At 47.9% G+C, this 27,562-nt stretch overlaps 1 protein-coding gene across 1 annotated transcript in view; it reads right to left on the reverse strand.

Annotated features, from left to right (window-relative positions):
- Positions 1 to 16,357, reverse strand: part of LOC308657041 (uncharacterized protein C1orf94) — a gene marked incomplete at both ends in the record, with an annotated part of 35,527 nt that extends 19,170 nt beyond the window's left edge. The window contains one exon of the mRNA XM_081308498.1: positions 16,029 to 16,357. Coding sequence (XP_081164624.1) covers positions 16,029 to 16,357 — 329 coding nt within the window. The remainder of the gene's footprint in view (positions 1 to 16,028) is intronic.
- Between the last annotated feature and the right edge of the window lie 11,205 nt (positions 16,358 to 27,562).

Genomic DNA, 27,562 nt, shown 5'->3' on the forward strand with positions numbered 1-27,562 from the left:
GTGCCAAAAAATATGCAGGGAGTGTGTATGAATCTTCTGAGCCCTGAGGCTCCCATCCTTTCAGCACCTCAGTGAGGCTAGGAGCAAGCCCCCTCCAGAAAAACGGACCTGGGTTTGAACCTGGTCACCATTCTTATTTCCTGCCAGACCAGGGAATCTCAGCATCCTCTCCAGTAAAATGACAGTGACGCTCGCCTCCTGGGATGGAGGGGAGGATGTGGAGGGGGAATCCACACTTGAGCTCACTCAGCACCTGCTGGTATGAGCTGGACCGGCCACGCCCCCCAGAGGGCCATCAGGCTGCGTGATGGTGATGTGGGGCCAGTCCCTGCTCTGGATTTTCTCCTTCCTCTCCCTCTTCACTACCCCCTCACTTCTCCCCTTCCTTTTGCCTCCTTCTCATGTCTAGACTTAGGGCTATAAATAGGTCCCACTCTCACTGCTGTGCCCCTGGGAACAATCAGAATAAAGAGGTTGCCAATCTGTGGCCCCAAGTTTCAGATCTCCTTCCTCCTCCTCCTCCTCCTCCTCCTCCTCCTCCTCCTCTTCCTCCTCCTCCTCTTCCTCCTCCTCCTCCTCCCAAAGCAAACAAGTGAGTCTCCATCCCCAGGAACGGGGCATTTGAAGGAATAGCATCTGCCTTCCCTCCCTGCCCCCACTTCCAGTACCTTGCAAAGCCAGCCATATGCCAATAGCTTTTCTGGATTTGAAAGACTCATTTCAATTATGTTAATTTTTAAAAACTGTGATAATGGCATTGTGGTTCTACTTAAACAACAATAACAAAAAAAAATGAGTACTTATCTCTCAGAGATACCCAGGAAAGTATTTACAGATAAAATCATGTCTGGCATCGCCTTTAGATTAATCCAGCAGAGAAGGAGGGCCTGACAGATCAAACAAGATTGGTCTCACTTTGCATATGCTGATCACCACTAAAGCTGGGGAAGACACATGGGATGGCCACACGCAAGCCACTCTACTTTTGTCTACATTTAGTTTCTGTTGTTTTTATTTTTAATGAAAGTACACACACACACACACACACACACACACACACACACACACACACCCCTCACTACTGAATCACAGAGCAGAAAAGCAGCTCCTAAAAGACCCTTGGGGTCCTGAGGTCTTTGTACCAAAAAAATTCTGGGCATGGTCCCTTTTTAGCACTTAAGTGGACACTCCCAGCCCACCCAACCCAGAAGCCAGGTAGCTAGAGAGGAACCAGGAAGCCTTGGGTGCGAATCCTGGTACTGCCCCTAGATAGCTGCCAGCTAAGCCTTTTATTTCTCTTCTGTCAAGTGCCGATAACACCTACCTCTCAAGGTCAGACCATGAGACTGCTTAGAGATGAGTTATGCAAAATACTCAGCATGAGCCTGGTGCATAGCAAGCCCTGGAGAAATGTCTGAGGCATCATTGCTATAATGCCATTACTCTCAGTGGTCAGCTCTCAGTTACAGTGCTCCCGGTGCACTGCTGGGGTACCTGGAGCAACGGAGAAGGCACCTTCTCCATTTCTACTCTGCATCCTTGTGGCATCTGAGAAGATACTCACGTCCCTCCCAGCTTCCAGACCCCACCCCTCCAGGTCATTCTCCTCTGGACACACCACAGGGACTCTTAGAATCTAAGTGGCATTCCTAGGAGCAGCAGCTGTGTGCCAAGAACAGGTGTCCACCCTGGTTGTACCCTGAAAGGCCACCCAAGGGCATCATTTGTCATGAGTTCACCAAAGGCCAGATGGGAAGCCAGGTGCCCACAGGTGGCTCACAAAGAATGTCTTAAAGGCCACAGATCTTGTCACTGGGAGAGGGAGGAGGTGGTGTGGGGCACTGTCTGGTCCAGCTGCCCTGGATCCCTCCTCCCGCCCCAGCTGGGGCTTCCTTTCCAGGGGGAGTTCTCCAGCGAGGTCTCCCCGGCTGGGTTTTTCTCCCGATCTGAATGCAATCAGGGATGTGGCTGCTCTCATCCCATCACTCCAGCCGCGGGAGGATCATCACGCCGGCCGAATCTTGAGCCTGTCATCCGTGGCATTAGCTGTCCCTGACAGCTCCGTGTCAGCTGCATGTCTGATGAGCACATCTTCCGAGTCTTCCGCCAATTTACAGATAGAAATGTTGAACGGCAGAGAGTCCGGGGCAAGGCCATGGGGACACTGCTGGAGACCCTCCTCCCAGCCTGACGGTAATCCTGGATCAACACTTCGGGGAATAAATCAATCCAATACTATCATCCCTGCTCCACTCCTCCATGAGAAGAGCCTTTATCAAGAAGCCCGCTGCAATCAAGATTTGCCAGAGAGTTAGAAGTCCCTGGTCCCAGTGTCTCCCCAACCTTGCACCCTCCACACCCAAGAAAATAAGATTTGCTTGTTCTTATTTGTTCTGGAAAACTGCATGCTCCACAGAGTGAGGACATTCTCAGAACACAGATCAAACCATTCCCCTGCTTAAAACCCTCCTGTGGGTTCTCATTACACACAGGATAAAATTCACCCTCCTTTCTGTTCTCTAGGACACTACTCAGACTGGCCCCATCTCCCCCTTCTTCCAGCCACAGGGGTCTTTTACTCTTCCTTGAAATACCAAGTTCAATCCAGCCCCAGGGACTTTGCACTTCTTTTGGAATGCCCCACCCCCATTCTCCTGAACTGGCTCCTCTTCCTTATTCAGGCCTGGGTTCGAGCGTCATGTTCTCAAAGTGGCCTTTCCTAACCATTTTTTAAAAATCCCCTTCACCACTTACTAGGCTCTCGCTAGGCATCAACTTGCTTATTTTCTCCACAGAGTCTATCACTGTCATATAGTATTATTTTTACATCTTTACTCTCCATAATTAAATGCATTCCTCAAAGGCAGGGCCTCTATCTTGTTCAAGATGGGGGCCTCTGAGCCTAGAACAGAGCCTGACACAAAACTCCAGCTCCATAAGTACTTTTGAGTGATTGAATGAATGAACAGGTTCACTTACATTTACCCTTGCAGGCCCCTCAGAGCTCTTTAATTCCCTGGTGCACATACCTGTTCCTTTCTCAGGCCAGAGGGCCCCAGCTTTCTCTACTGGTTTAGTTTTGGATCCTTTTTCTGCCCTTCTATCCCCTGTTCCACCTCTGGCCTGGCATCCCATGAGCTGATCAGATGACCCTGCTTGGCCCTCCCAACCTTTGCAAAAGCAGTCCCCTATGCAACTGGCAGAGACTCAGAGCGATCACTTGGGGGCTCACAGGACCATTTTGCACACCGTGCATGACTTTGCTGAGTTTGATGTTAAACCTTCATTTTCTGAAATCTATCTTTAAAAAGATTTTTTTTTCCCTGAGAAATTTTGCTGGTCCTGGCACCTCTCCTGTGCTGTTTGCTTTCTCCTTCAGATTGGTTAAAAAAAAAATCTATCAGACTCTATCCAGTGAATCATTCAGGGAGGGCAATCCAGCTCCTGGGCTCTTGACAAAGGAGCTAGTTAGAATCTGTGCCGGGGCTCCAGGGCTTCAGCTCCATGCTGCCACCTCTGCTTCGCCCACCTCCAGAAATGATAGGTGTCTGATCGTGGCTCTGTACTCAAATGCTGTGCATTATTCCTGCATTTGCAGTGTGCAGAGTTGTATAAAAATAAAGGCTATTGACTGGCTGGCACCCCTTCCCAGAATAATGACTAAGCAAGCGTGCTGTTAGCTCCCTCAGCAACAGTTCTGTGTACATGATAACACAGAGCAAAGACGAAAACTGCTATTCATCCGAGCCAAACAACAGAAAATGCAAGCAGAAAATTGTCAGTGCTAGAGGAGACACCAAAACAAATATTTTCTTCCAGCTATGGCATTTTAGACCCACGACACATACAGTCCCCAGGCCGGATGTCCTGGCCACATGACTGATTAAAGAGTGAAGCAGGTAGAAAGCTCTGGAGTCCCACGCAGACTTGGGCTTGGATTGTAATCTGACGGCAGACTGACCTCACAGCTGCGGGGGAGACTCCCACTTCTGTGTGTCTGCGTGAGAAGAAGAGCATTGCCGGGTGGTGAAGAGGTCAGTCTCCAGAGAGAAACTGAAGCAGATCCTCTCTGTTTAAAGGAGGCCTGCCTTGAATAGGTCCGACCGAGCATCAGGTCCTACTCTCATGTCACAAGATAATAGTCAGAGTTAGCGATCATCGATCATCGTGTACTAACAAGCCACCATGTGTGTCTAAGCACTTCACGTGCAAAACGCTCTTCATCTTAATCTCCACGGGAGCCCTTCCTGTATCTAACCTCCCTTGGATAGTTGCCTCTGTTCTTGATTCAGTAAGAAGCAGAAGCTTGAAGTGTGCCTGGGCACCTGGGCTTCGCCTCATTTCTCTTGGGACTAGGAACCTCTATGCAGACAGGCCCAAGCTTCCTGCTGCAAGATGACGTGTCGGATGGAAGAAAATTCCAGGGTGCCTTGTCCAGCTGTGGGCCAGAGCTAGCTGACTGCAGATGCATGGATGAGCATGTGCCAGCTTCAGCTGAACTCAGCCCACAGAGACGCTCCCAGCTGAGCCCAGCCCAGTTACTTAACTATATAAATGGGGGCCAAGTGTCTAGTTGTAGTTTTGAGCCACTACATTTCTGAGTGGTTTGTTATATCTCAGAAGTTAACTGAGCTGGGTGTTCTGGAGAATGCCTGTAATCCCAGCCTCCTGAGTTGCTGGGATTACAGGCATTCTCCAGAACACTCAGCTCAGTTAACTTCTGAGATATAACAAGTTCAAAACCAGACTCAGCAACTTAGCGAGGCCCTAAACAAATTAGTGAGAACGTGTCTCTAAATAAAAAATAAAAAAGGGCTGGTGATGAACTCAGTGGTAAAGTACCTCTGGGTTCAATTCCCAGTACCAAAAAAAAAAAAAAAAAGTCAACTGATTCAAATAGATAACAATCATCCCAGTTTTTTAAATGAAAAAAACTAAAGAAATTAGGTAATTTTTCCAAGGTCACGGAATTAGGAAGGGACAATGCAAATGAACGGAGGCCCTCTGGCTCAGTAGCCACTCTCCTAACCACTAGGCTATCCTGTTCTGAAAACCACGCGTGAAATGCTGTGTGTGAGATTACCAGTCACACACCTAAGTTAGGAGGGCAAGGAAGGCCTCTGTGAGAAGTGTCATTCAAACTGGGCCTAAAGGTCCTGAGTGCTTAGTTAAAGGATGTGAGGAAGAGGGTGCAGCTGGGAAGGAGCTTGGCTTGAGTGGTAGGGCATGCTGTTGGGGCAAAGGGGAGTGGCAGGAGGGAGGTCAGAGAATAAGGCAGGAGTCAGAGTCTGCCAGGCCCTGAGACGGTGCCAGGGAGCTTTATTCTAAAGGGAAGCCACAGCTGAGATGTAAGCAGGAAGATGCAGGCTGCCGTTTCCATGAGGGCAGGCATCTCTCCCAGAGAGCCATTCAGAGGTGTGATGGCAGCCGAGGACAGAGGCCTGGGCCACTCTCTGTGATGACTCAACTCGGTGCCTGGTATTCTGTTTGTCACAGGTCCCCACCACAACATGAAGGACAGGAAGCATCTTCAATCCCAATTTGGAAGGAGGTAACTGAGGCTCAGGAAGGTGAAAGACTTGCTTGGTTGGCCCAAGAGGATCAGTGTGGAGTAGGATGGGATCCCAGGCCCAGGTGGCCCCAAACCTCCCCGAGTGGCCACTTCCCTACAGTCCCTAAAGCAGTATAAGAGGGATACTCTGTGGGCAGCAGACTTAGGTTAACACCCCCTCTGTGCTTCCTGACAGGATGACCTTCTGTAAGTCACTTCCCTACCCTGAGCCTCAGTTGTAGGAGGGCAGAGGCCTCCGGGGATCAGGAGGACAAGGTACCAGAAGACAGAACTCAGAGGACAGGCAGGTGTCCAGTGTAGAGACCTGCTGGAGCCGCGGCAGTGAGTGACAGAGGAGGACCAAGGATCCCAGAAAAGAGGAGGCCCTCCTAGTGTTGGCAGAGGCTCTAGCGTCCAGTCTGCATCTTCCCCAGGGGAGCCCCACCAGGCTCCAGCCCAGGCTGATGGCTACTGCCAGGTCTTCCTGTCTGCGTGGTATCAGAGGCCCACCTTCCAGTCCCCTGGTGTATATGCCACAGCATTCAGGGTGACCCCTGTCCAATATGGAGGGAAGGGAGGCAGCCACCTCTGCCAAAGCTCCTTGTGTCCTTCTCCCTCTTCCCTCTGCTCCAAATCCAGGACTCATTGAACTGCCGGGGTCCCCTCTCCCCATAGACACACACACACACACACAAGCACACACACACACACACACACAAGCACACACACACATATGCACACATATGCACATGAACACACATGGACACACCACAGCCATGCATACACACACGTACACATGTCCACTGCACCCACGTGCGTGCTCACACATGCACACACATACCACCATGGCATCCTGCTTGGAAAACCAGCAGGAGGGAAAGAAAGCAGGGGAGGAGGGTGGATTCCACCTCTCCAGCCACCTGAGAGGTCTGGACCACTCTCAGTTTGGGGGTGAAGGGGCCATGGAGAGAAGCTGCAGGTGCGCCCGCTATCCGAGGTCTGTAGCCCGCATCCCAAAGCTACCTCGGATCTCTGGCCAGGGGCAAGGGGTACACAGATCCCCAGAGGTCTCTGCCCTCCCTACAAGGGAAAGCTTCAGACACCCCACCCCCAGTCCTCCTCCACTCTCACAGACTCTGAGGATTAAGGGGAATGATGAACGGGAAAGCACTTGGTAAATTGTAAGGGCGCTATGCAAATGTTAGCGGCTCGGACTGAGGCTGTGGCACGGGAGAGCAGAGCCTGGCTGCCGGCCTTGGCCTTGGCACTCCGCTGGCCAAGAGTCCCACTTCCTAAAGGTGCAAAGTCGGGCAAGGCACTGAGACCTCAGTCTCTTCATCTGCTAAGCAGGAATGGGATGGTGACACTCACCCCAGGTTATAGGAGACAACACTATGAAATCCCTCGGCTCCCTTGCGGCCAAGCCCGGACTTTGTGTTCATCTAATTTCTTAGCAAAGGTCTTCACACGTAGTAGATTCAATTTTTTTAAAAAATGACATACACTTAGAACTCACAAAAGGTCAGTCTCCTTCCTTCTTTCCAGGCTTGTCTTTGAAATACTTCCTCCTCAAATTTGTGCCTCACTATTGATTTTTAAGCCTGGGGCTCCTCCTCTTTGGCCCCTAAAGTATCAGAGAAACTTCCCTCCATGTGCCTAAGAGAGGCCTGTGTGCTTGTTTCAAATGCAGAGTCCTGGGCACCCCTGGAGAAAGGGCCATTCGGTGCTCTGGAAAGGGGTCCAGACATCTGCATTTTGAGCAGTGTCCTTTCTCCACCTGTCCCCTCCCCCACCTTCCATGGCCCCTCTGAGGCTTTGCGAGTGTGACTTTCCCTCTATGCTGCAGCCATTTCTCTGAATGTGGGTCAGGGCGGGTGGGACAGCCTTGGAAGGCACATTGGCACATGGAGGTGAGATACCCCTTCCTGATTCTTCCCCCCGGGGACAGACATTGAATTGGACCAAAGACTGAGAGTGTTGGGGGTGGTCGATGAGGGACTCAGTGAGCTGGGGAATGAGACAGGAAATACTGGGGAATAAATACGCCAATAAAGGAGCCTGGGCTGGGAGCTACAGAGTGATTCTTATTGTTCAAATTATCTTTAAAACTTTTCATTTGAATCTGTTTAATAAGGGAAGGCTTACCCCAAGGAAGAGGTATTTTTTTAATGTGACTTGGGAGCTGAATTGGAAAGAATGTTGCAACAAAGATATTAAAAAGGGGATTAAACCAAACCACTGGTGGCCCATCTCTGCAGGCTCCCACAACCTGCGACACAGCTCCCGAAACCATAAAATTAAATTACAAAGGGGGACATGGGAAGTGGGACGTTAATCATGATTCATCTCCCTTCACTGCTCATGGCTCCTGGTGCTAAGCAGACGGGGAAGGAGATTCTAAAGGGCTCCTAGTGTTCCTTGGAGTGCAGGTCTCCCACAGGACTCTTCGCTCGGCTCCCTCCCAGCTGGTCAAGTTGCCGAACCTCTCTGAGCCTCACCTTCCTTCTCTGTAAGATGGGAGTGATAGTGACTGTTTGCTGGGGAGATTGCTAAGACAGTTGAGAAGACAGAAAATTCAAATGTAGAGCCTGACACCTCCAAGCTGCTACTTCCCTTCTTTGTAGCTTATGGCACAAGGAGAAAAAAAGACTGCCGTGTCTGGGCTTATTGATATTCTGTCCCTATGTTCCTGAGTGCTTTCTCTGATGGCCATGACCCTTTGCTTGGATCCTGGCCACCTCTGGGCCTCACCCTCCTTGGGGTGGCATTTTAATGGCTCATCCATCATTCACTTCCTCATTCATTCGTATACACTGCAGAGTCACCGAGTGCCAGGAACTTGGCCGGACACTGGGGAGACAAAGATGAGTAAGACTCAGCCCTTGCCCTTAAGGAGCCCATGGTCAAGTGGAGGAGGAGGGATTTGTTGCCACAAGGCAGGGTACACCATGTGCCAGATGACCACCACCTCATTAGAAGTGCCACTCCAGAACACACCGAGTGGTGTGCCGGGGCGCTGGGTTCCCTCCTCCAGCCAATGGGCAATGAGGAGCTGGTTTCAGGCCAACTCTTCTGTTCCCTCACCCTCATATAAAGACCCACACCATATGGTCCTCAGAGCCAGGGCAGTGTTTGTCTCCAATGATGATCTCTTCAGCTTTCTCTCATTAGATAATGAGTTATGAAAAGCAACTCTTATGTTCTCCCTTTTCGCCCTGGCTTGCCAAGAATCTCAGAACAAAATGCTGTCCTCACCAAGTAGTTTCCTTTAGCCTAAGTCTTGTGATATGTAAAGTCTCTCCCCATATCATTTTTGTCTTGTCATTTTATCCTTGATAATAATAATGAAGACAGTGACAATGGTGATCATGGTGGTGGTGATGATGATGATGATGGTAGTGGTGGTGATGATGATGATGGTGGTGATGGTGGTGATGGTGATGGTGGTGGTAGTGATGGTGGTGATGGTGATGATGGTGGTGGTGATGGTGGTGATGGTGATGATGATGGTGGTGATGGTGGTGGTGGTGGTGATGATGATGGTGATGGTAGTGATGGTGGTGATGATGATGGTGATGATGGTAGTGGTGGTGGTGATGATAATGGTGATGATGATGATGGTGATGATGATGGTGGTGATGGTGGTGGTGGTGGTGATGATGATGGTGATGGTAGTGGTGGTGGTGATGATAATGGTGATGATGATGATGGTGATGATGATGGTGATGGTGGTGGTGGTGGTGGTGATGATGATGATAGTGATGATGATGGTGGTGGTAATGGTGATGGTGATGGTGATGGTGATGGTGATGGTGATGGTGATGATGATGGTGGTGGTGATGGTGATGGTGATGGTGATGGTGATGGTGATGGTGATGGTGATGATAATGGTGTTGGCAGTGGTGATTGTCCTGATGGTGGTGGTGATGACAATGATGATGAACATGGGGTCCTTATCTTAATCCAGGTGCTATGTAGGGTTTACATGGGTCTCACTATGTGCTTCAGTTTTGCCCTATCACTTTCTATTTTTCAGATGAGCAAAGCAGGGCACAGACAGTTTGAAGAACTTGGTTACAGCTAGGAAGTGTGCTGGGATTCTAACCCACCTGTCTCCTTATTTTTTGTTATGAGATACCTTTAAGACCCTTAGGGAAGATGTAGAATATTATTTTTTATTTAAATTAAAAAGAGAAACAAGAAAGAAGAAGAAAAAAATGTTGAATGGGATAAACAGTAAAAATTCCCAGGCGGACACACTTACTTTAAAGATGGACAATAACTTGGAAGACAGACAGAGAGCAAGGCACTCCTGACAGTGGAGGCACTGAGCAAAGAAAGGCAGGGCCATGTGTGCCCGCTGGGAGCTCATCTTGGTTGACAGGGCATGTGAAGGAGAACAACAGGACTTGAACTTGGAGAAAAAAGCAGGCCCACTGCAGAGACCCTAGCAGACCAGACTGAGGGACTGAAGGAGAGTGGGGAGCCATGGAAGGAGTGTGGGCAGTGCTGTTGGTGTGCTTCAGGAGGATGAAGCTGGAGAGGTGAGGGACAGGGAGGCAACGGAACCCAGGGCAGCAAGATGAGATGAGGAAGTGACAGAAGAGGGATGAGCAAGGAAGGAAAGGTTCAAAGACCTCGCTTAAGATAGACTGATGGGATGTGGAGGGAGCTGGCCGAGAGAAGGGCCAGGGGCCTCGAGCCTCTGTCCCCCAGCCAGCACTATGTCACTTGACAATCAAGGATGGGGGTGCCTAGACAGCAACAAGGCAGAGTGCTGAGTCCCAGTGCTGGGGGTCAAAGGAGGGGGACACTTGCCAAAGTGCTGGGTCTCAGAGCAATGTGTTCCTCCTGCAACCCAGGGGACCCCCACAATCGTTCTCAAAATACTGGGAGCCTTGGAGATGTGTCTCAGGCAGAAGGGCGTCCAGCAACCTTTCGCAGACTCTCAGAGAAGCACTGGACTCCTCAAAGGGAAGAAAGCACTGTCCTGGGGTTTTACACTCTGGAGACTTTCAGTGCTGGTTTCTGCTATGGGATAACAGCCCAAGTGTGAGTCTTGTTCTTTCCATTCCCATCACCAGGTCTCAAGTTTAAAAATAATCATAGTGACGATGATGATGACGATGATGATAGAGGATATATATTCCCACAAAACAGGGTCTCTCCATTAGTTTAAATAATACTAGCACCAAGAAACTGATTTGTTGGGAGAGCAATTTGAATAAGGCTGAGACATGGGTTCCCGAGACTCACTGACTGCACCAGCGTGGCGGCCTGGCTGGCGGGAGCTGACACTGATCTAATAAGAAAGTGCCAAACAGCCTCTTCCTTCTTGTGACTATCCAGAAAGCTGCGAGTCAGGAATCATTTATGGTTTTTTTTTTTTTTTTTTAATGGTTAAACAAATTTCTTCTTTCTGCAAATTTGTCTTCTTCCTTGGATCTGGCTCGAAATGATGCTCATCAAAACCTTTTGATTCTGCAAACTAAGTTCTGCCTGATTTGCATAGATGAGAAAGTCTTGGGTATTTGTGCCAAAGACCTGGGAGCAACCAGGAAGGCTGACCACACCGGGCCAGGTGCAGCCCATCTTTCCTCTCTCATGGCCCCTCGCACATGCTACATCCTGTCCTGCACCTGCATAAGTTGTCCCTTCTTTCTTATCAAGACCTAGCTCAGGGGAGGCCTTTGATGAGGGAGACCTTCACAGTTACCAGGATCATGACCTCTTCTGCTCCCAGGAACATCTTTCATCACATTCACAGTTCAGAGATCATGTCTGTGGACCCTTCAGCTTGCTCCCCTCACCTTGTCCAGGCAGACTTCCCCAAGTCTCAAGCCTAAGTCAGTTCAAGTCCCCTTGGCGTGCTGCAGGGCTCTAGGATGTCTTTATCACAACACTTATCGTCAAGTGTTGCAAGATGCAGGCAGGAGGTCAGAGGTGACTCCATCTTTTCCTTTCTTGCATGTTTTTCAACATGGGCAAATAGTAGGTGTACAATAAATGTTTACTGGATATCACTGGGAGTTCTTTGACAGAGGACTTCTGTCCTACTTATCCCTCTATCCCTGGGATCCAGCCACAGGGCTCTGGCTGGGAAGAATTAACAAATTCTTTTCCACAGTCAGAGCATGGAGTCAACAGAAAATCCAAAGGCCTCATTTGGAGGCTGTGAAATTTTGGTGATGAGAGGAATGAAAGAACAGGTAATCCTTGAATGTGAGTCAGGAAGCGGCTTGACACAATTCTCCAAGCTCAAACTTATGATTAATTAAAAAATAACTGAAAAAGATTCTGAAGTTTCATTGATACCAGGAAAAACCATTAATTTCTTGCCAGAACTAATTTCTCGCCCTTTCTTCCCCTACCTCGACAAGTGGCACCATGGTCAACCTAGGCCTTGAGCCAAAAACCCAGGATCAGCCTCAATGCCCGCAAGTCAGCAGCGGGTCCACTGGCTCCTCTGGTATGGGACTCTGAACCCCCACCTCCCAGCCATGTTTCTGCTGTCCTCACTCTGCTCCAGTCACCACCACTGCCACCAGCCTCAACACACCCACAAGCTATCTCCACACATAAGCTGGATACATCTTAAAAAATATAATAATAATAATAGTAATAATAATAATAATAATGAACCTATGTTGCTCCCACATCCTGAAAGCCTCCAAACATGACCCACCATATGCAGAATAAAACCTGAACCCCCTCCAGTGATGCTCAGACCTCTAGAACCTTGTCTGTTAGGCTCTGAGATTGCCTACACCATGTCCCCATCCATCACTGCACTCCAGCCAGGCTGTGTCTCTCAGGGTCTTTCCGCTTGCCCTTCCTTCTGCCAGAATGTTCTTACCAGGATTGCCACCCGACCGGTTCCTTCTCAGCATCCTGGATTCAGCTCAAGAGACCTGATCCTCCATCTAAAGGGTCTCTGACTATTACTTTATTCTATTTTATTTCTATCATTGCACTCATTGCTCTCTGAAATTATCTCATTTATTTTTATGTGCTTATCATTGGTTCTCCTCCGAAGGAGAATACTAGTTCTTCTCACACTCCAACGTGATCACAGTTTTTATTTACTTCCTTTTTGGTTGCAGTATCCATCGCCCTAGCTCTATCCCCCAAGCTCTTAGCCCAGTGCCAGGCACGTGATTAATAAATATCTGTTGAAAGAATGAATGAAGTCAAAAAGTGTCCACAGAACAGTCACTGTGGAGGGACAAGAGCATGTGGTATTAATCACCATCACAGGGATACACACAGTAGCCGGGACCCCTTCTGCATGCATTGGACCTCACCTGGAAGACTGCTGTACAACCACACCGCCACGGGCCCAGCCACGTGGATAGGAAACCAACCACACCGGCAGGTTAAGGGAACTTAGAAAACTAGAAGCATTAGCTTGTAGAGACCAGAGAGTCTAGGAGGAATATTGCTGCCATCTTTTATCATCTAAAGAGCTATTGAGGGAAGGGAGGATAGATTCGCCTTGGAGCCCTGAGGGCAGAATCCAGATCACTGGATATTCGTTTGATGGACACAGATTTCAATTACCGGAAGAAAATGACCTTTCGAGAGAGAGTTCATAGCAAAGGAAGGGGCTGCCCTAGGAAAGGGCAGCTCCCCACCTAAGAAAGCATCTGAGTGGATAGCCACCTGGCAGGGATGTAGGGGAGGGGATTCAAACAACACAGGGTCACCTTCAAGATCTCTATCAAACTTGAGACACCTGGGTTTCTATGACTTATAGGACCAGGGTCAAGGAAAAAATTCTGGCTAACAAGAGTTCTAGAATTCACTTACTTAGCTATCCCCAGTGGAAGAAAGTGTCACCCAAACCCAATCTACAAGTTAAGCAATGCAGAGCTGAGAGGTGTCTTGTGGACCTGAAAGCATCCCAGACCTGCCATAGACAGCACCCTGGGTTCCAAATCTATGTGGAATCAACTCAGAATATGCCTCCAAATATGACGCATCTTTGGATAACCATCTAGGGGAAGACAGCCACCATTATCACATCATGACTAAGAGGTCCCCGGGTTTCATTTCAGAGACTACCACTTCCTAAGTGTGTAGGATCCCCAGCAAAGAAATCAACCCATCCAAAGTTGGTTTGCCTCATCTGTAACAGAGTTTCACCTAAAAATGGGGCTAAGGGACCAATGAAGCCCAAATGGCACAATTTGATAATCACTGAAACTCAGCATTAAACATGTTACTATTCACTATACTACTTGATGTTTTGTTTTAAAATTACTATAATAAAAGTAAAAACGATAGGGAATTTCAAATAATACCTACTTTGTGTAATAGTAATAGAAACATTGCCCATCATCGTTATGGGGACTTTCAGGAATCCTAATTATTATCAGGACAGTGGAAATTATCCTATTTAACCACCCCAACAGCCCTGCAAAATGCACAGTAATCATCTCCCACCTGGCAGATGAGGAGACCAAAGCTCAGATTAATTAAAGAGCCTCAAATCCTGCCGCTGGCGTGGGGATGAAATGTGATCTGAAATCAGAGTTGTCCGACTCCAGCGGCACAGCTGCCTTTTATTTCAAGAATAGCTCATTGTGTTCTCCTTGGTTGATATCTACACGATTATAATATCGTTTATTCATCTAAGTCAGTGGCTCCCCGGCTTTTTTCTCAGTCGAACTCTTTTCAAATGTAACCTTCCTCAGAACTCCAGTAAGTAAAACCCATGAAAGCCGAACAGCTCCAGCTGAAGTGGGAATTAGGGCCCAGAAACAGGCCACTTGATTCTGGGTGGCTGCAGAAGCACCCTGGGGTCAATGGAGCAGAGTGTGAAAACCCCAGATGGAAGCCGACCACGACAGCAGAAAGCCCCAGACTCTATGAATTACGTATCAAGGGCAGCCTCATTTGTCTAATGCATCTTTCATTTCCTTGTCTCCCATCACATTTGATCCTCATTATCAACTCTAAGGTGGACAAGGCAGGCCATATCATCCTCAATTTGCAGATGAGCAAATCAAGGCCAAATGGAGTTAAGCAACTGGCCGAAGGTGCGCCAGTTCAATTTTTCGGCCAAGTGCAGACTGGAAGTCGAGTCTGTCTGCATTAATTCAGTGTGACCTGGCAGAGAGGATGCCATCTACTGGAAATTGCTACTGACCCTGGGTCCACAAAGTGGCCATTCAGCTCCTTGGCCATTGAGAGCTGAGCACAGCCCCAAGACACCCCCTGCCAAGGCCCTGTCCCAGAGCAGATGGCCATGGGCAAGGGAAAAGAGCTCAGGATTTTGGCTGTGGACAGGCCATTCCTGTCTGAGCCATGTCATGCTGAGCACAGGGCAGGGGAGGAAGGAACAGCCCAAGTGCCTTCCACCTTCATCTGCAGCAAGTAAATAAGCCTGCGAAAAGACGGCAGGTAGTGCAGACCTGGGTTTCAGTTATACATCACTTTTGCTCTGAGCTCTTGCTTAGACATCCCTGAAACCAGTAGCAGCTGACAAATGCCTGACCTCCCCCACCCCCCACCCCCTGCCACTCCAGAGCATCATCTCTGAACTGTGCTGGAGCATGTGTTGAAGCAGACAACACTTAATTATCACTTAGTCTTTAATTAGCACTTAATTATTAACACTTAATCCATCTGTAAAATGGGGACACTAATACCTGCTTCATAGGGACTCTGGGAAGATTAATTAATGCTTGTGGCCCACTTTAAAGATGCAGAGCATTGAAGAAGTGCTCCACGGCGGCATTAATAACTGCAGCAGATTTACTTCCTTTTCCCAATGAGGTTCCCCTTTTCCTCTTTGCCCCTTCCTCCCTTTGCAAATACTCTTCTCCCCGACAATATCCATCCAACTTTGCCCTGGGGGAGAAACATTTAGCTCTGTGTTTCCCAGACATAGGATTTCCCATCTAAGAAACAGGCTATTTACAGCCATCTTCCCGCACTTTAATTTTCTATTATGTCCTCTGAATATGTCAATGCCTTCCCAGTAAATATTTTGATGCACGCTCTTGCAGTAGCGTATGTGGAGGCTGAATGGGACAGCTGCTCCCCATATTAGGGAATTCCAGATGTGGTTTAAATCCACCAGTCTTATCTGCACGAATGCCCAGACTTAGCATGGGAGAAGGGAGGGATCTTTTAGTTGCCTCTGGGGATGATCAAGAACTGTCCAACCCTCAACCTGGCTAAAGTGCTTTTCAAGGACTCCAGATCCACCTCTAGGTTGCCTATTTAGAATGAGCAATATCCCCTAAGCTGGCTGGTGACAAGACGGTCTGGAATACAACTTAGGTCAGGCTGTCTGCACAAGTAACTTCAGAACCTAGAACCATAGACATAGGACTATGGGAATGGAGGAAAAATATAGAGTGTTTAGGGTTCAACCAAACTGAACAGTAAGCCAGAACATTCTCCCAGGTCTCACTTCATCTCTTCCCTCCGCCTTTGCTGCCAACCAAATAGAGGGATGGATACTCACTCTTCTTGGAAGCTGAACCCACGGTCTCTTGGAGTTCCAGCCATGGGGGTAGAGAGCTGCTCCATCGAGGTCCTGGGCTGCAGGGCCTCAGGTAAGCCCTGAACTCTCTTCCAGATTTCATGGCAAGTCTTGTCTAGGCTGTCTTGAGGTGTGTCCTGGTGGATCCAGACATATCTGGGGAATGGGCCCAGGGCAGAGGGGCGCTTGGCCACAAGGGCCGAGGATGAAGAGAGTCCATTCCCACTGGCCATCCTCCTCCTCTCTTTCTGGAAGCCCCTTTGTCCTCCCAGGGCTGGAAGACAGAGAGACCATCCACCACCGCCCCTCATTCACCAAGAAGGGCGCTGAGAGGGGAGCCTGGGAAGCAGGTCAGTCCTGTCCGGCTCTTGCTCCAGCCAGATGGTTATATTGGAAGGCCTTGGGTTTGTGTAGGGATGGTGGGTGCTGGACAGCTTTCTTTGGGGGAGAGGGGGCTTCTTTTGACTTGTTTTTACTTGCTCGTTGCTGCCTTTTGCCCCCCTCCCCTTCTCCCTTAGAAGAAAATATTTAAAAGTCAACAAAAACCAGTAGCTTAGTAACTGTGGAATCCCCGGGAGCTCAGGAACCAGGGGCCTGGGCGGGCAGAATGACATCTGGGAGCAGCTGGAGGGGGAGGACTGGCTCTCCCCACAGTCCCTGTCACTCCCCCGTTGCGACACCCCTGTGACTCCTTGCGGCACCTGGGGCTCAGCCCATTCTTGCCAGCTGAGCCACAGTGGATGGCTGGGCAAGGTCCTGGCACTGTGCTAGGTTCCTTGGGGGCAGGAGCTTGCCATGAGGTTCTCAGCGCCGGCCTTCCCAGGAACCCCGCGCACACCCAGCGCCAACGGCCCTGGCCCCCCTGGGAGTCGTGGCTGCCGCTGTCCCTGATCCCCGCTTCTGACCCCCTTTCCTGAGGATGCTCTGCTGCCTGGGAAATAAATCCCCAACGTGCCAATGGGCCGGCAGCCCGCCCGGCCGCGGACCCCCAGCAGACACCTGCCACGCCCCCTGCGCAGGGCTGCGATCAGTCCCCGGAAGGTTCCCAACCCTTTTAAAAGGCGCAGTGTCCGCAGGGCCGGCCGGGCCGGGCGGCTGTGGCCAATTTTCTCGCCAGTGGCTCCCACACCCTTGCCGTCGAGCGCTGGAATTCTTTCTGTGGGTTTCAAACGCAACGGCTTGGTGCGCGGGCACCTGCAGGTGGGGTGGGGGTGGGGTGGGGTTCGCCGGACCCCAGGACGCTTTTCCCATTAGACGTCATGGCCAAACCCCTGCCGCGCCACCCCACCACCCCAAGGGAACCTCAGAGCCTGTCTGGGTGTCCCTTTATCCTCCTGATTTGAACCCTAACTGCCCTTCTGTGGGCCTGACTGAGGTGCCAGGCTCTGGATTCATATTAATCTTATTCAGGCTTACGAAATTAGTACCATTTTTCACGATCGTTCTACATGGTGTGAGGAAACTGAGTCTCAAAAGTTATAAAGGGTGTGTCCAAGGCCCACGAAGAAATGGGGAGGTGAGATTCAACCCCAGGATTCTGGGTCCAATCCTGTGCCCTTAACCGTCAGAAAGACTCCCAGCCTTGGCTTCAGTAGGTCCTGGGGTTGGGGGACAGCGGGGTGGAGAAGCAGCCAGAAGGGCTCTTTGTTGATCAGTACCCTCCTAATCTCAGTGAGGAGGCTTCCTTAACCAGAACCGGCTCAGCACCTCTCCCCCCCAGGCTCTCTGGCCCCCAAAGGCAGTGGTAGCTCCTCCAGGGGTCCCCCTGGGAAGGACCTGCAAGAGGCAGAGAAAGAAGGGAGAAGAGATGGCAGCCTATAGCAGTAGAGCTGCCTTGGTCCTGTCACTGCCTCTCCCAGCCCTGTCACCCTGACAGTCTTCTTCCTGGGTTCCCCAATATCAGCGGAGCCCTGGCTCTGTGCCAGGTGAGCTGCTGGGCGTTGCAGAAGCAAGAGGGTGAACAAAACTGGCCAGTCCCTGCGCTCCTGGAGTCCATATTCTAATAGGGGGAGATAGATCACTAAAGGGCAAGCAAGTGAAGGAGCAGTCATAGAGGGTGAAATCAAGGCTCTGGTGGAAAGTAACCGACAAGATGAGGCAATGGGGAAGGAGGAAGGGAAGGTGGTCCAGCAGGGTCTTTGAGGAGGCAACATTTGAGATGAAATGGAAGGACAAAGGAAATCCTTTCCTTAAATAGTGCTAAATAATAAAACTACTTTGAAGATCCCATTTCTGCCACATAGTAGGCCCTCAATAAATACATATTAGATAAACTAAAGGTGTTTATTACTATAAAACGTCTGGCATACCGTAGGTACCCCCAAATACAACCTTGCTCCTTACAGAGGGGCTGAGTTCCTAGAAATGTTGACTCTTGAATTTTGAAATCCAAGCTTCGTTCCCTTTTTGATTTTCATTATAAAATTGAAGATGTTTTCCTTTGGGGGATATTCCGAGGACCTAGACTGAATAAAATTATAGTTAAGAATGTAGAAAACCTTTTAAGATAGTGTATTTAAAGGGAAAGTGATCATTTCTGATGAAATATTAATAGTTCTGAAAATGTCACTCAGTGTTTGTGCTGCTTGCCATTTGATTGGCTAACACCCATGCTTAGCACAGAGCACCAACCACCCTGCGCTGCCCAGGCCACAGGATTCTCGAAAGCCAGCCAGCTGACCCCTTGCTTCCTTTAGCAGGAAACTAGGCAACAGGGGCTGAGATGGAAAGGGTTGCGAGAAACAAATACAGCAGGCAGAGGGAACAAGGATAGAAGCATGGTTCTCAGAGCACACACAGAAGGCTTCTAGAAGATTCTGCAAACACCTTACGTTTTATGCCGTGAAACTGTATAAGGCTGCATCTATTATGGTAGCCACATGGTTTTTGTTTTACATTTTAATTGTATTTTAATGTAAGTTAAAAACTTTTTTTCAGTTTTTTTTTTAATGCTAACCACATTTCAAATGTTCAGTAGCCACGTGTGCCTGTGGCTACCGTGATAAACTGTAGAGAGGACATTTCTATTATTGCAAAACACGTGGACTCTAGAATCAAAGTACTTGGGTTCAGATTCAGAGTTCATTAAATTCTGAGTTCCCTGGCAGTGTATATAGATCAAGGCAAGTTACTATGTGCCTTGGTGTATTCGTTTGCTAGGGCTGCATTAAAACACACACACACACACACACACACACACACACACACACACACACTATATGGGTTTAAATAATAGAACTTTATTTCTTCACATTTCTTCCAGATACAAGTTCAAGATCGAAGTGTCAGCAGAGCTGGCTTCATTCTGAGGTCCCTTTCCTTGGTAGGTAGATGGCCTTTTTCTCCCTGTCGCTTCCGTGACCTCTGTGCAGGACACTTGTCTTTAAAGAGCACCAGGACTAGGGCTATAGCTCAGTGGTGGGGCAGCACTTGCTAGCAAGCATGAGGCCCTGGGTATGATCCTCAGCATTGCATAGTTGATTAAGGCTGGCCCTAATGGCTTCATTTTATCTTAACATCCTCTTTAAAGGCCTTAGGTCCAAATACTGCCATATTCTGAGAGATCAGAGGTTAGGACTTTAACATATCAATTTCGGAAGGAACAATCCTACCCATAACACTTGCTTTCCTCCTCTGTAAAATAGGACGATAATAAAGAACACTTGCTTTGTAGAATCATGGTAGATGTTCTATTACTAAGCAATTGCTTAACACATAGTAATTGCTAGAACAACACCTGGCACATAAGAGCCACATAAAAGTGCTATACATTGGTTTGCTTGTTGATTACATTGAAATGTATGCCTTTAGAGCTTCTGAACAACAGCTTTTGTGCTGTGCGGAGGGAGGGAGAATTTTAGCTGTGCTGGGGAAATTGTTCGATGGATTCAAATCATCAGGTGAGCCTCTCCAGGTTGTTTGATTTTGAGCAACTATCACAGGCCATGATTGTGCAAGGCAGAGATGAGCGATGAATAAGTCCTCTTCTGTTTTAATCAGCTGTTTCACGACAGTGACTGAAGGATCCAACCACTGTAGGGGAGGGAAAATTTATTTGGAGGCTTACAGTTTCAGAGGTCTCAGTCCATACAGAGCCAGGTCCATTCCTTGGGGTTCAAGGTGAGGTTGAGCATCATGGTGGAAGAGTGTGGTGGAGGGAAGCAGTTCACATGGTGATCAAAAAGCAGAAAGAGAGACTCCATTCTCTAGATACAAATATATACCCCATAGCAACCCCCCTGCCCTCTGCCAATGAACCACTTCCTCCAGCCACACCCCACCTGCCTCCAGCCACCCCCAGTTAATCCCATCAGGGATTGAATCACTGATTAGGTTAAAGCTGTGACCCAATCATTTCTCCTGCAAACCTTCTTGCATTGTCTCACACAGGAGCTTTTGGGGGCCACCACATCTAAACCATAATATCTACTCCAGCCAGAGTCACAGCCTAGCGAAGGGGAAAAATTTTTCCATGAGTTCCTGGTATAGGGCAGCCATGGCATAAACAGAGCTTATTCCAGTCTCTAGACTGTAGTAGGTAGTTATGTCCCCCAGCACAAATGTTGAGGTGCCTGGCACTGTTGCAGGAGCTAAAGAAAGAGCGGTGAAGAAGACAGGCTTTGTTCTGCCTTGTTTTCGAGCTCAAAGTAAGTCATTTAATGGTCACAGCTACCATTTCATCTATGAATTATTTTTTAGCTTGGAAAAGTTCTTAAATTCCCCTTTATTACCCTGATAACCCTGGGCAAATTGTCCAGCCTCTTTGTGCTTCTGTTAGCTCCTCTACAAAATAGACATAATAAAATACTGATCTCAGAGGGTTGTTTTGTGACAATTGAGATAATACGCATAAAGAGCTCAGAAGTTAGTCTGGCACCTATATAGAATTTCCACATTGAACAATTTCCCCAGCACAAGTAAATTTCATTAGGTAGGACTCTGAGATCCTTGCTTTCCTCTTTGGAAGCAGGAAAGCCTCAGGGGAGGCGATGCTCCCTACCTCTCCTCTAGCCACAGCCTCTACTCATCTCTGTTACATCTCTGACACAAACTTAGCCACACTGGAAAACTCAGCAAGAGGAGCATGAGCTGAGCTCGTTTATCTTCATAGGCCTGCACCACTTACTCTGCAGGCCCTATTCTTCACCTAGCATATTTTATTAAACACACCTTCCTCTCAGAATAAATACAACTTTTCAGCTATAAAAGAAAATTGCAAAGGGTTTTGCCATTTTGCTTTTGAAAGTCTTTGGCCGTGAGTAATTTATTTAATTTACGATTGGCTCTGATTTCTCACCAATCTTGGGGACTACTGGGGAAACCGTGCACAGTGAGAAAACTCCAACCTACAAATCGTTATCCGATGTAATGAAATTTTTATGACTCCTAAATTCAACAGTTAATGAAGTTGACACAATGTTACACTTTGCATTTAATTAAATATTTACTGATTTCAGTGTCGCAGCTTTCTTCTTTGTATGGTGGGGCTAATAAGAGAATTTCCAGGCCTGAAACATTTTTGTAGTCCCCTAAAGATCCCAAAGACTCCCGTTCCCATGCTGGTAATGCCCAATAGGTCAAAATGCTCAGGGACAGGGCCCCTGCACGGGGAGATCCCAGGAGAGTTTCTTGAGGAACACATCATCAGAGAGGAAGGGAAAGCCACAGCCACATTGCATGGAAATAGGCCCCTCTGGGTGTTGTCTCAGCAGCAGAACCGGGCACCGTTTCCAGGACTTACTTTGAAAAGAAACCTGCAGTGTTCCGGAAGCAAAGCGCTGTGACTCAGTGGCCTCTCTCTGGGCACCAGCATTGGCAATCTCTACGATTTCCTAGGAGGAGCGTGGTTGTCCCTCGTTTCCCATATGTGAGGAGGTAGTTACGAGTGTGGACGGTGACAGCTGGCCCACTCGAATTAGAACTCTTGCTTGTTAGCTGGTGGCTTAATTTCTCTGGCATTTCTTCATCTGAAAAGTGGTAAAAATGACAGACAGGTTGGGGTAGGGAGAAGGTTGAAATAGGGAAATGCAAAGTTCTCAGCACTGTGCCTGGCTCATGGTGTATCCTCAAGGAAAGAAACCGATTGTCGGCTATTAGTGTTAACAACCTGGTAATGCAAAAATGATAGCCTATGAGATCTCCACTTAAAGTCGGGGGAAAGGGAAGGCCATAGTTGTCAGAGGAAAAGAAAATGGCGTGGCAGAGTTGGCCCTGTAAGGCAGCCACAGAGTTAGAACTCAGCGGCCCCATCACTTCCTGCTGGAGTCCTTCTGCCAGACCCCCTTCATGGTGGGCATCCCGAGGTTCCTGCAGAGGCCTTGATGGGATCCCTCTCAACTAGATGCTCCGTGCTTTGCCCTTCCTTCCCCAACTTCCATTCTGGGTCTTTTGTCACATATACATGTTTGTTTAAGGCTTCTTTCTACTGCTGAGTTGATTTGAGGCAGCTTTCAGATTAAAAAGTACAAAATAGGGCATCAAAGAATAAAGCGAGAATTGATTCCACCTAAAGAAGGCAGAAAGAGTTGCTACCTTTCGGCCCTTGCATTGGTCAGACGGCATGGAGGTAATCAGGTAATAAAACCGGGTATTCCTGTTTGTCAGCTACAGCAAAAATGGAAACACGTCAGATGGCACAGTTTTTTATTTTCTGACAGCAGAAAATACACATCTTCATCTGCGGAGACAAAATGTTTCCTGGAAATAACCCCAAGCATGAATTTATCATGAGTCCTTGTATAAAGGACACTGAGTGACACAGTGGGCAATATATTCAATTCTGTTTTCATAAAAGACAGAAATGCTGTTAAGTTGGTCAGTTTCTCACATCAGGGTTCTCTGAAGACAGAGAGTATAACATTAAATCATAACCCAATGAAGGCGTTTCTTTAAGGAACTCAGATAATGAAGTCGAGGAGAGATACCTTTGGGTCCATTCCAACTCAAGCCTCCATCGGTTCACCCACCTGTCCACCTGTCTATCTACCCGTGCTCTGTCTGTGTACCCAGGTACCCATGCATCCATCCATCCAGGATTCACAGAATGTGCACCATGTGCCAGGCACTCTGAATGGCACTAGTGAGGATTGTTGATAAGAGCTGACATCTGGGCTGAGTTTAAAGGACAGAGAAGAAAGCCAGACAAAGGAGGAGGAGAGCATTTCAGGCACAGGAAGCAGCCTGCAAAAGCTTCCCCCACCCTTATGACTCCAGGATCTGGGGAGAAGGCATGGGTCCTGGTAGGAGTGTGAGGACCTCAGGATGGCCAGAGCATGGGGGTTCAGGAGTAGGGAAACTGAACTTGGAGAGTCAGGCAGGGGCAGATAATTGAGGCCTTGAAGACAGGGTCTAGTGGGAATCCGAATTTTACTCTGTAAACCTTGGACAAAGTCCAGGAAGGCAAGGAAGCTGTGAAATCAAGTTAGTGTTTTAAAAAGGTAACTGGTGGCAACAGGAAGACCTGCTACATGGGGCAAGAGCAGAGGTGAGCTGTTACTGTGCTGTTTGAGATGATGGGGGCTATGTTAGTTAGATTTTCATCACGGTGACCAAAATACCTGAAAGGAACAACTTCGTGGAAGAAACGTTTATTCTGGGCTCACAGTTTCAGAGGCCCAGTCCATGGCGAGCTGACTACATCGTTCTGATCCTGAAGTGGGGCAGAACATCATCACAGCGGAACAGCGGAAGGGCACGGAGGAGGACAGCTGCTCAGTTCATGGTAGCCAGAGAGAGTGAGCTCAAGCAGTCAGGGAAAAAAAGATAGAATCCCCAAGGCATGCCCCCAGTGACCTAACTTCCTCCAGTCAACATCCAGTTAGTTCATTCAAATTCATCAAGTTGATTAACCCACTGATTCAGTTATAGTTCTCATAATTGAATAATTTTACCTCTTGCATTAATTAACACAGGAGATTTTGAGGGACACTTCATATTCAAACCGTAACACGCAGCCCCTGGTGTCCAAAATCTCCTGCCCATTTCACAACGCAAGACACATTTAAGTCCATTTCCAAGAGTCCCCACAGTCTCAACAGTTCCAGCATTGCCTAAAAATCTAAGTCCAAAACCTCATCTCAGATTCAAGGCCATATCTTGGCTATGAGTGCCTGTAAAAATCAGAATTGCAGATATTCAATGTAGAAAGGCATAGCATAAACGTTTTTTTTGTTTTGTTTTGTTTTTTAATTCCAAAGGGGAGAAATAGACGCAGAGAAAGAAGGGCTGGCACCAAAACAAGATCAAAATCCACTTGGGAAAACAAGTCTTATAGCTCCATGTGTAGCAACTAGGGCACATGGTGATGTGATCTCCAAAGGGCTTGGGCAGCCCCACCCCATGGCTTTGCTGACTGCAGTCCCCTGGCCTCTCTCATAGGCTGGCTCTCTCTGTACCCAGCCGCTTCCCTTGGCAGACTTTTCATATTACTGGCATCTCTTAATCCTGGGTTCTCCACTGCAGCTGTGGCTTCTGTCCCACAGCTTTACACATCACCCTCTCAAGGGCTAACTTCGGGGATTCTTACCCTGCTACCCTTGGCCTGGCCACACAGGCCTTCCTTTGAAATCTCAGTGGAAGCCTTCATGACACTTTAATTATAGTATCTTGCATTCTTGCAGAACCATTACCATGTAGACAATGTCAAGGTCTGCCCCCCAGCTCAGGCAATAGTCAGGTCCCCTAGGACCACAGCTGCAGTGGCCTCTGAGTACCTGGGTGGCTGAGCATGGTGATTCTGGAGAAACAACTTCCTAGGTACCCCTGTACAAGCAAAGTGCCCCCAAGGTATTTTGTTTTAAAACCTTTATTTTATTTTTACATGGTGCCGAGGATCAAACACAGTACCTCACACATGCCAGGTGAGTGCTTTACCTCTGAGCCACTACCCCAGCACGCTCAAGGTCTCCTATTGTAGATTTCACTTTCATAACCTAGAGCCTGCAGTGGGTGTGGTCTTGCTGATTCCTGAAATCCCCTGAAGGCATCTTTCCAAGTATCTCTGTGCAAAGTACTTAGCTTCTTTTTAGTGGCACTAATCTCCTCAGCAACCCCAACTTCTTGGCTCCAATATTTCTTGTGCTTCCTCTCTGGTCACACTGCATTTTTCAAATATTTCATCTCTAGTTTTTGCCCCAGATTCTCACAGTAAACATGGCTAAAAGCTGCCAGCAACACTTAGGCTACTGCCTCAATACTGTGCTGCCTTGAAGTTTCCTCTGCAAGATCAATTAATTAATCACCTTTAAATTCAGCCTCACAGAAAAAAAACATGACATGAAAAAAATGTAGACAAGTTATTTGCCAGAATATAATATGAATGGCCTCTAGTCCAGTTTCCAACAGAGTCCTCATTTCCCTCTGAAACCTCATGAGCACAGTCTTGACTATCAGCATTCTGGTCTGAGCTCCCACAAGAATTGGCCATTAAGCTCTAATTACAACATTCTATGGCCTTTCTAGTCTGCATCTCTAAAGTTTTCCACACTTCTCCCACAAACCAGTTCCAAAGATTTCTGAATCATATGGTCAGGTTAGTCACAGCAATGACCCCTTCTCAGTCCCAATTTCTGCATTTGTTAGGTTTTCATCACTGTGACCAAAATACCTAACAAGTACAACTTAGAGGAGGAAAAGTTTATTCTGTCTCATGGTTTTAGAGATTCAGTAGATGGTTGTCAAACTCCATTGCTCTAGGCCCAAGATGAGGTAGAACATCATGGCAAAAAGACATGGGGTGGGGGCTGGGGCTGTGGCTCAGTGGTAGATCGCTTGCCTAGCATGTGTGAGGCACTGGGTTCAATTCTTAGCACCACATATAAGCAAATATATAAATACAGGTCCATCAATAACTAATAAAAATGTTTAAAGGCATGGGGGAGGAGTGCAGCTCATGGCAATCAGAAAGGACAGAGTTGGGGGAGAGAAAGAGAGAGAGGGAGCATGCTCGGGGAATCAGAAACACAATATATAATCCCCAAAGCACATCCCCAGTGATCTAACTTCCTCTAGCCATGCCCAACCTGCCCACGGTCACCACCCAGTTAATCAATTCAAATTATTAATCCATCAAGTGGATTAATCCACTGATTAGTTTACAGCTCTCATAATCTAATAATTCCACCTCCTGCATTAACACAGGAGTTTTGGGTGACTACATCATATCCACACCCTAGCAGGGCCTGAGATCTGAGAGTTGTTAAGGATGCAGAATTTAGAGGACCCAGTGATAGTCTGGGTGTGGGGTCCAAGCAAGAGGGGAGTCTAGGATGACTCAACAGTTTTCTGGCTCAGGAACATGAGTGGATGTGGAAACCATTTTCGGAGCTAGGGAACTGAGCAGAGCCTAGAAACGAGTGAGTTCAGTTCTGAGCAGGCTGGGGGCTGGGAATTTCCTCATCTGAGGGAAGAGAGCACCATGCACAATGTAGGCATTGGGGACTTGGGAGGTAAGAGCAGGTTTTTTTTCCATAAGGAGCTGCCGGTGTCCACTGGAGTGGGGTCAAATGAGAAAGTGGACAGTTACTGATACTAGAAGTCACAGAACAGAGGTCTAATTTCTCCTTGGGCCCTTCCTGGGTCCCTAGACTGCTGGGTGGCTGTGGATCATTCACATTAGGTCCAGCTTCCTCACATTGGCCTGTGTTTTCTTTCTGGAAAGTGCTTCTTTTCACCTACCTCTCTCTCTAGGCTGAACTGGAAACTCTTGTGTTGCTTTCTTTGAACCCTTTATCTCTCCAGGCATAATTAATCATGGTTTGCTATTCAACTCTTCTCAACAAGCTATCCAACCCCTGAAGGATTTCTCTTATTGTTCATACTTGTTTCCTTAGCACCTAGCACAGAGCCGCTATGTAGATCAATGGTTGTGGCATGAACCAATGAATGGAAGAGTGAGGAACAAGCAAATGACTGCCTAGGATACCACAACAAAAAGGAGGAAGGATGCATAAAAGGGCATTGTTAGCTGCTGCAACAAGCCCCAATATTTCAATGGCTTAGCACTATCAAAGGGCATTTCCTTTTGATCACGGCCATCTCTATATTGGTCCTTTGCAGGTATTTCTGTTCAGTAGGTAACTTTCCTCCCATAGTGACTTCTTTCATCTTATGGTGCTGCCATCCCTAAGGTTCCAAATGGTATATTCCCACTCAGTAGATAGGGGAGTAGCCCTGGGAGGACTTTATGGTCTAAGGCTTGGAGTGACATACACCTTATTTCATAACTACATACCTTATTTCATAACTGCACCCAACTGTAATGATGACTGGGAGACGTAGTCCTGGCTGGGCATAATTCTTACTGACAGCTCAGCAGTATTGACATTTTGGGCCAAATAATTCTTTGTGGGTAGAAGCAGCCTCCCTATGTATTGTAGGATGCTTAGAAGCAACCCTGGTCTATATCTCCTAGGTGTTGGTAGCATCTGCCAGTTGTGACAACTAAAAAATGTCTGCAGATACTGCTAAGTGTCCCCTGGAGGGAAAAATGGTCTTCAGATGATAACTGCTGCTCTATA

This window comes from Spermophilus citellus (genome assembly GCF_964194105.1).
Source record: "Spermophilus citellus genome assembly, chromosome: 9".
Classification (NCBI taxonomy): domain Eukaryota; kingdom Metazoa; phylum Chordata; class Mammalia; order Rodentia; family Sciuridae; genus Spermophilus; species Spermophilus citellus.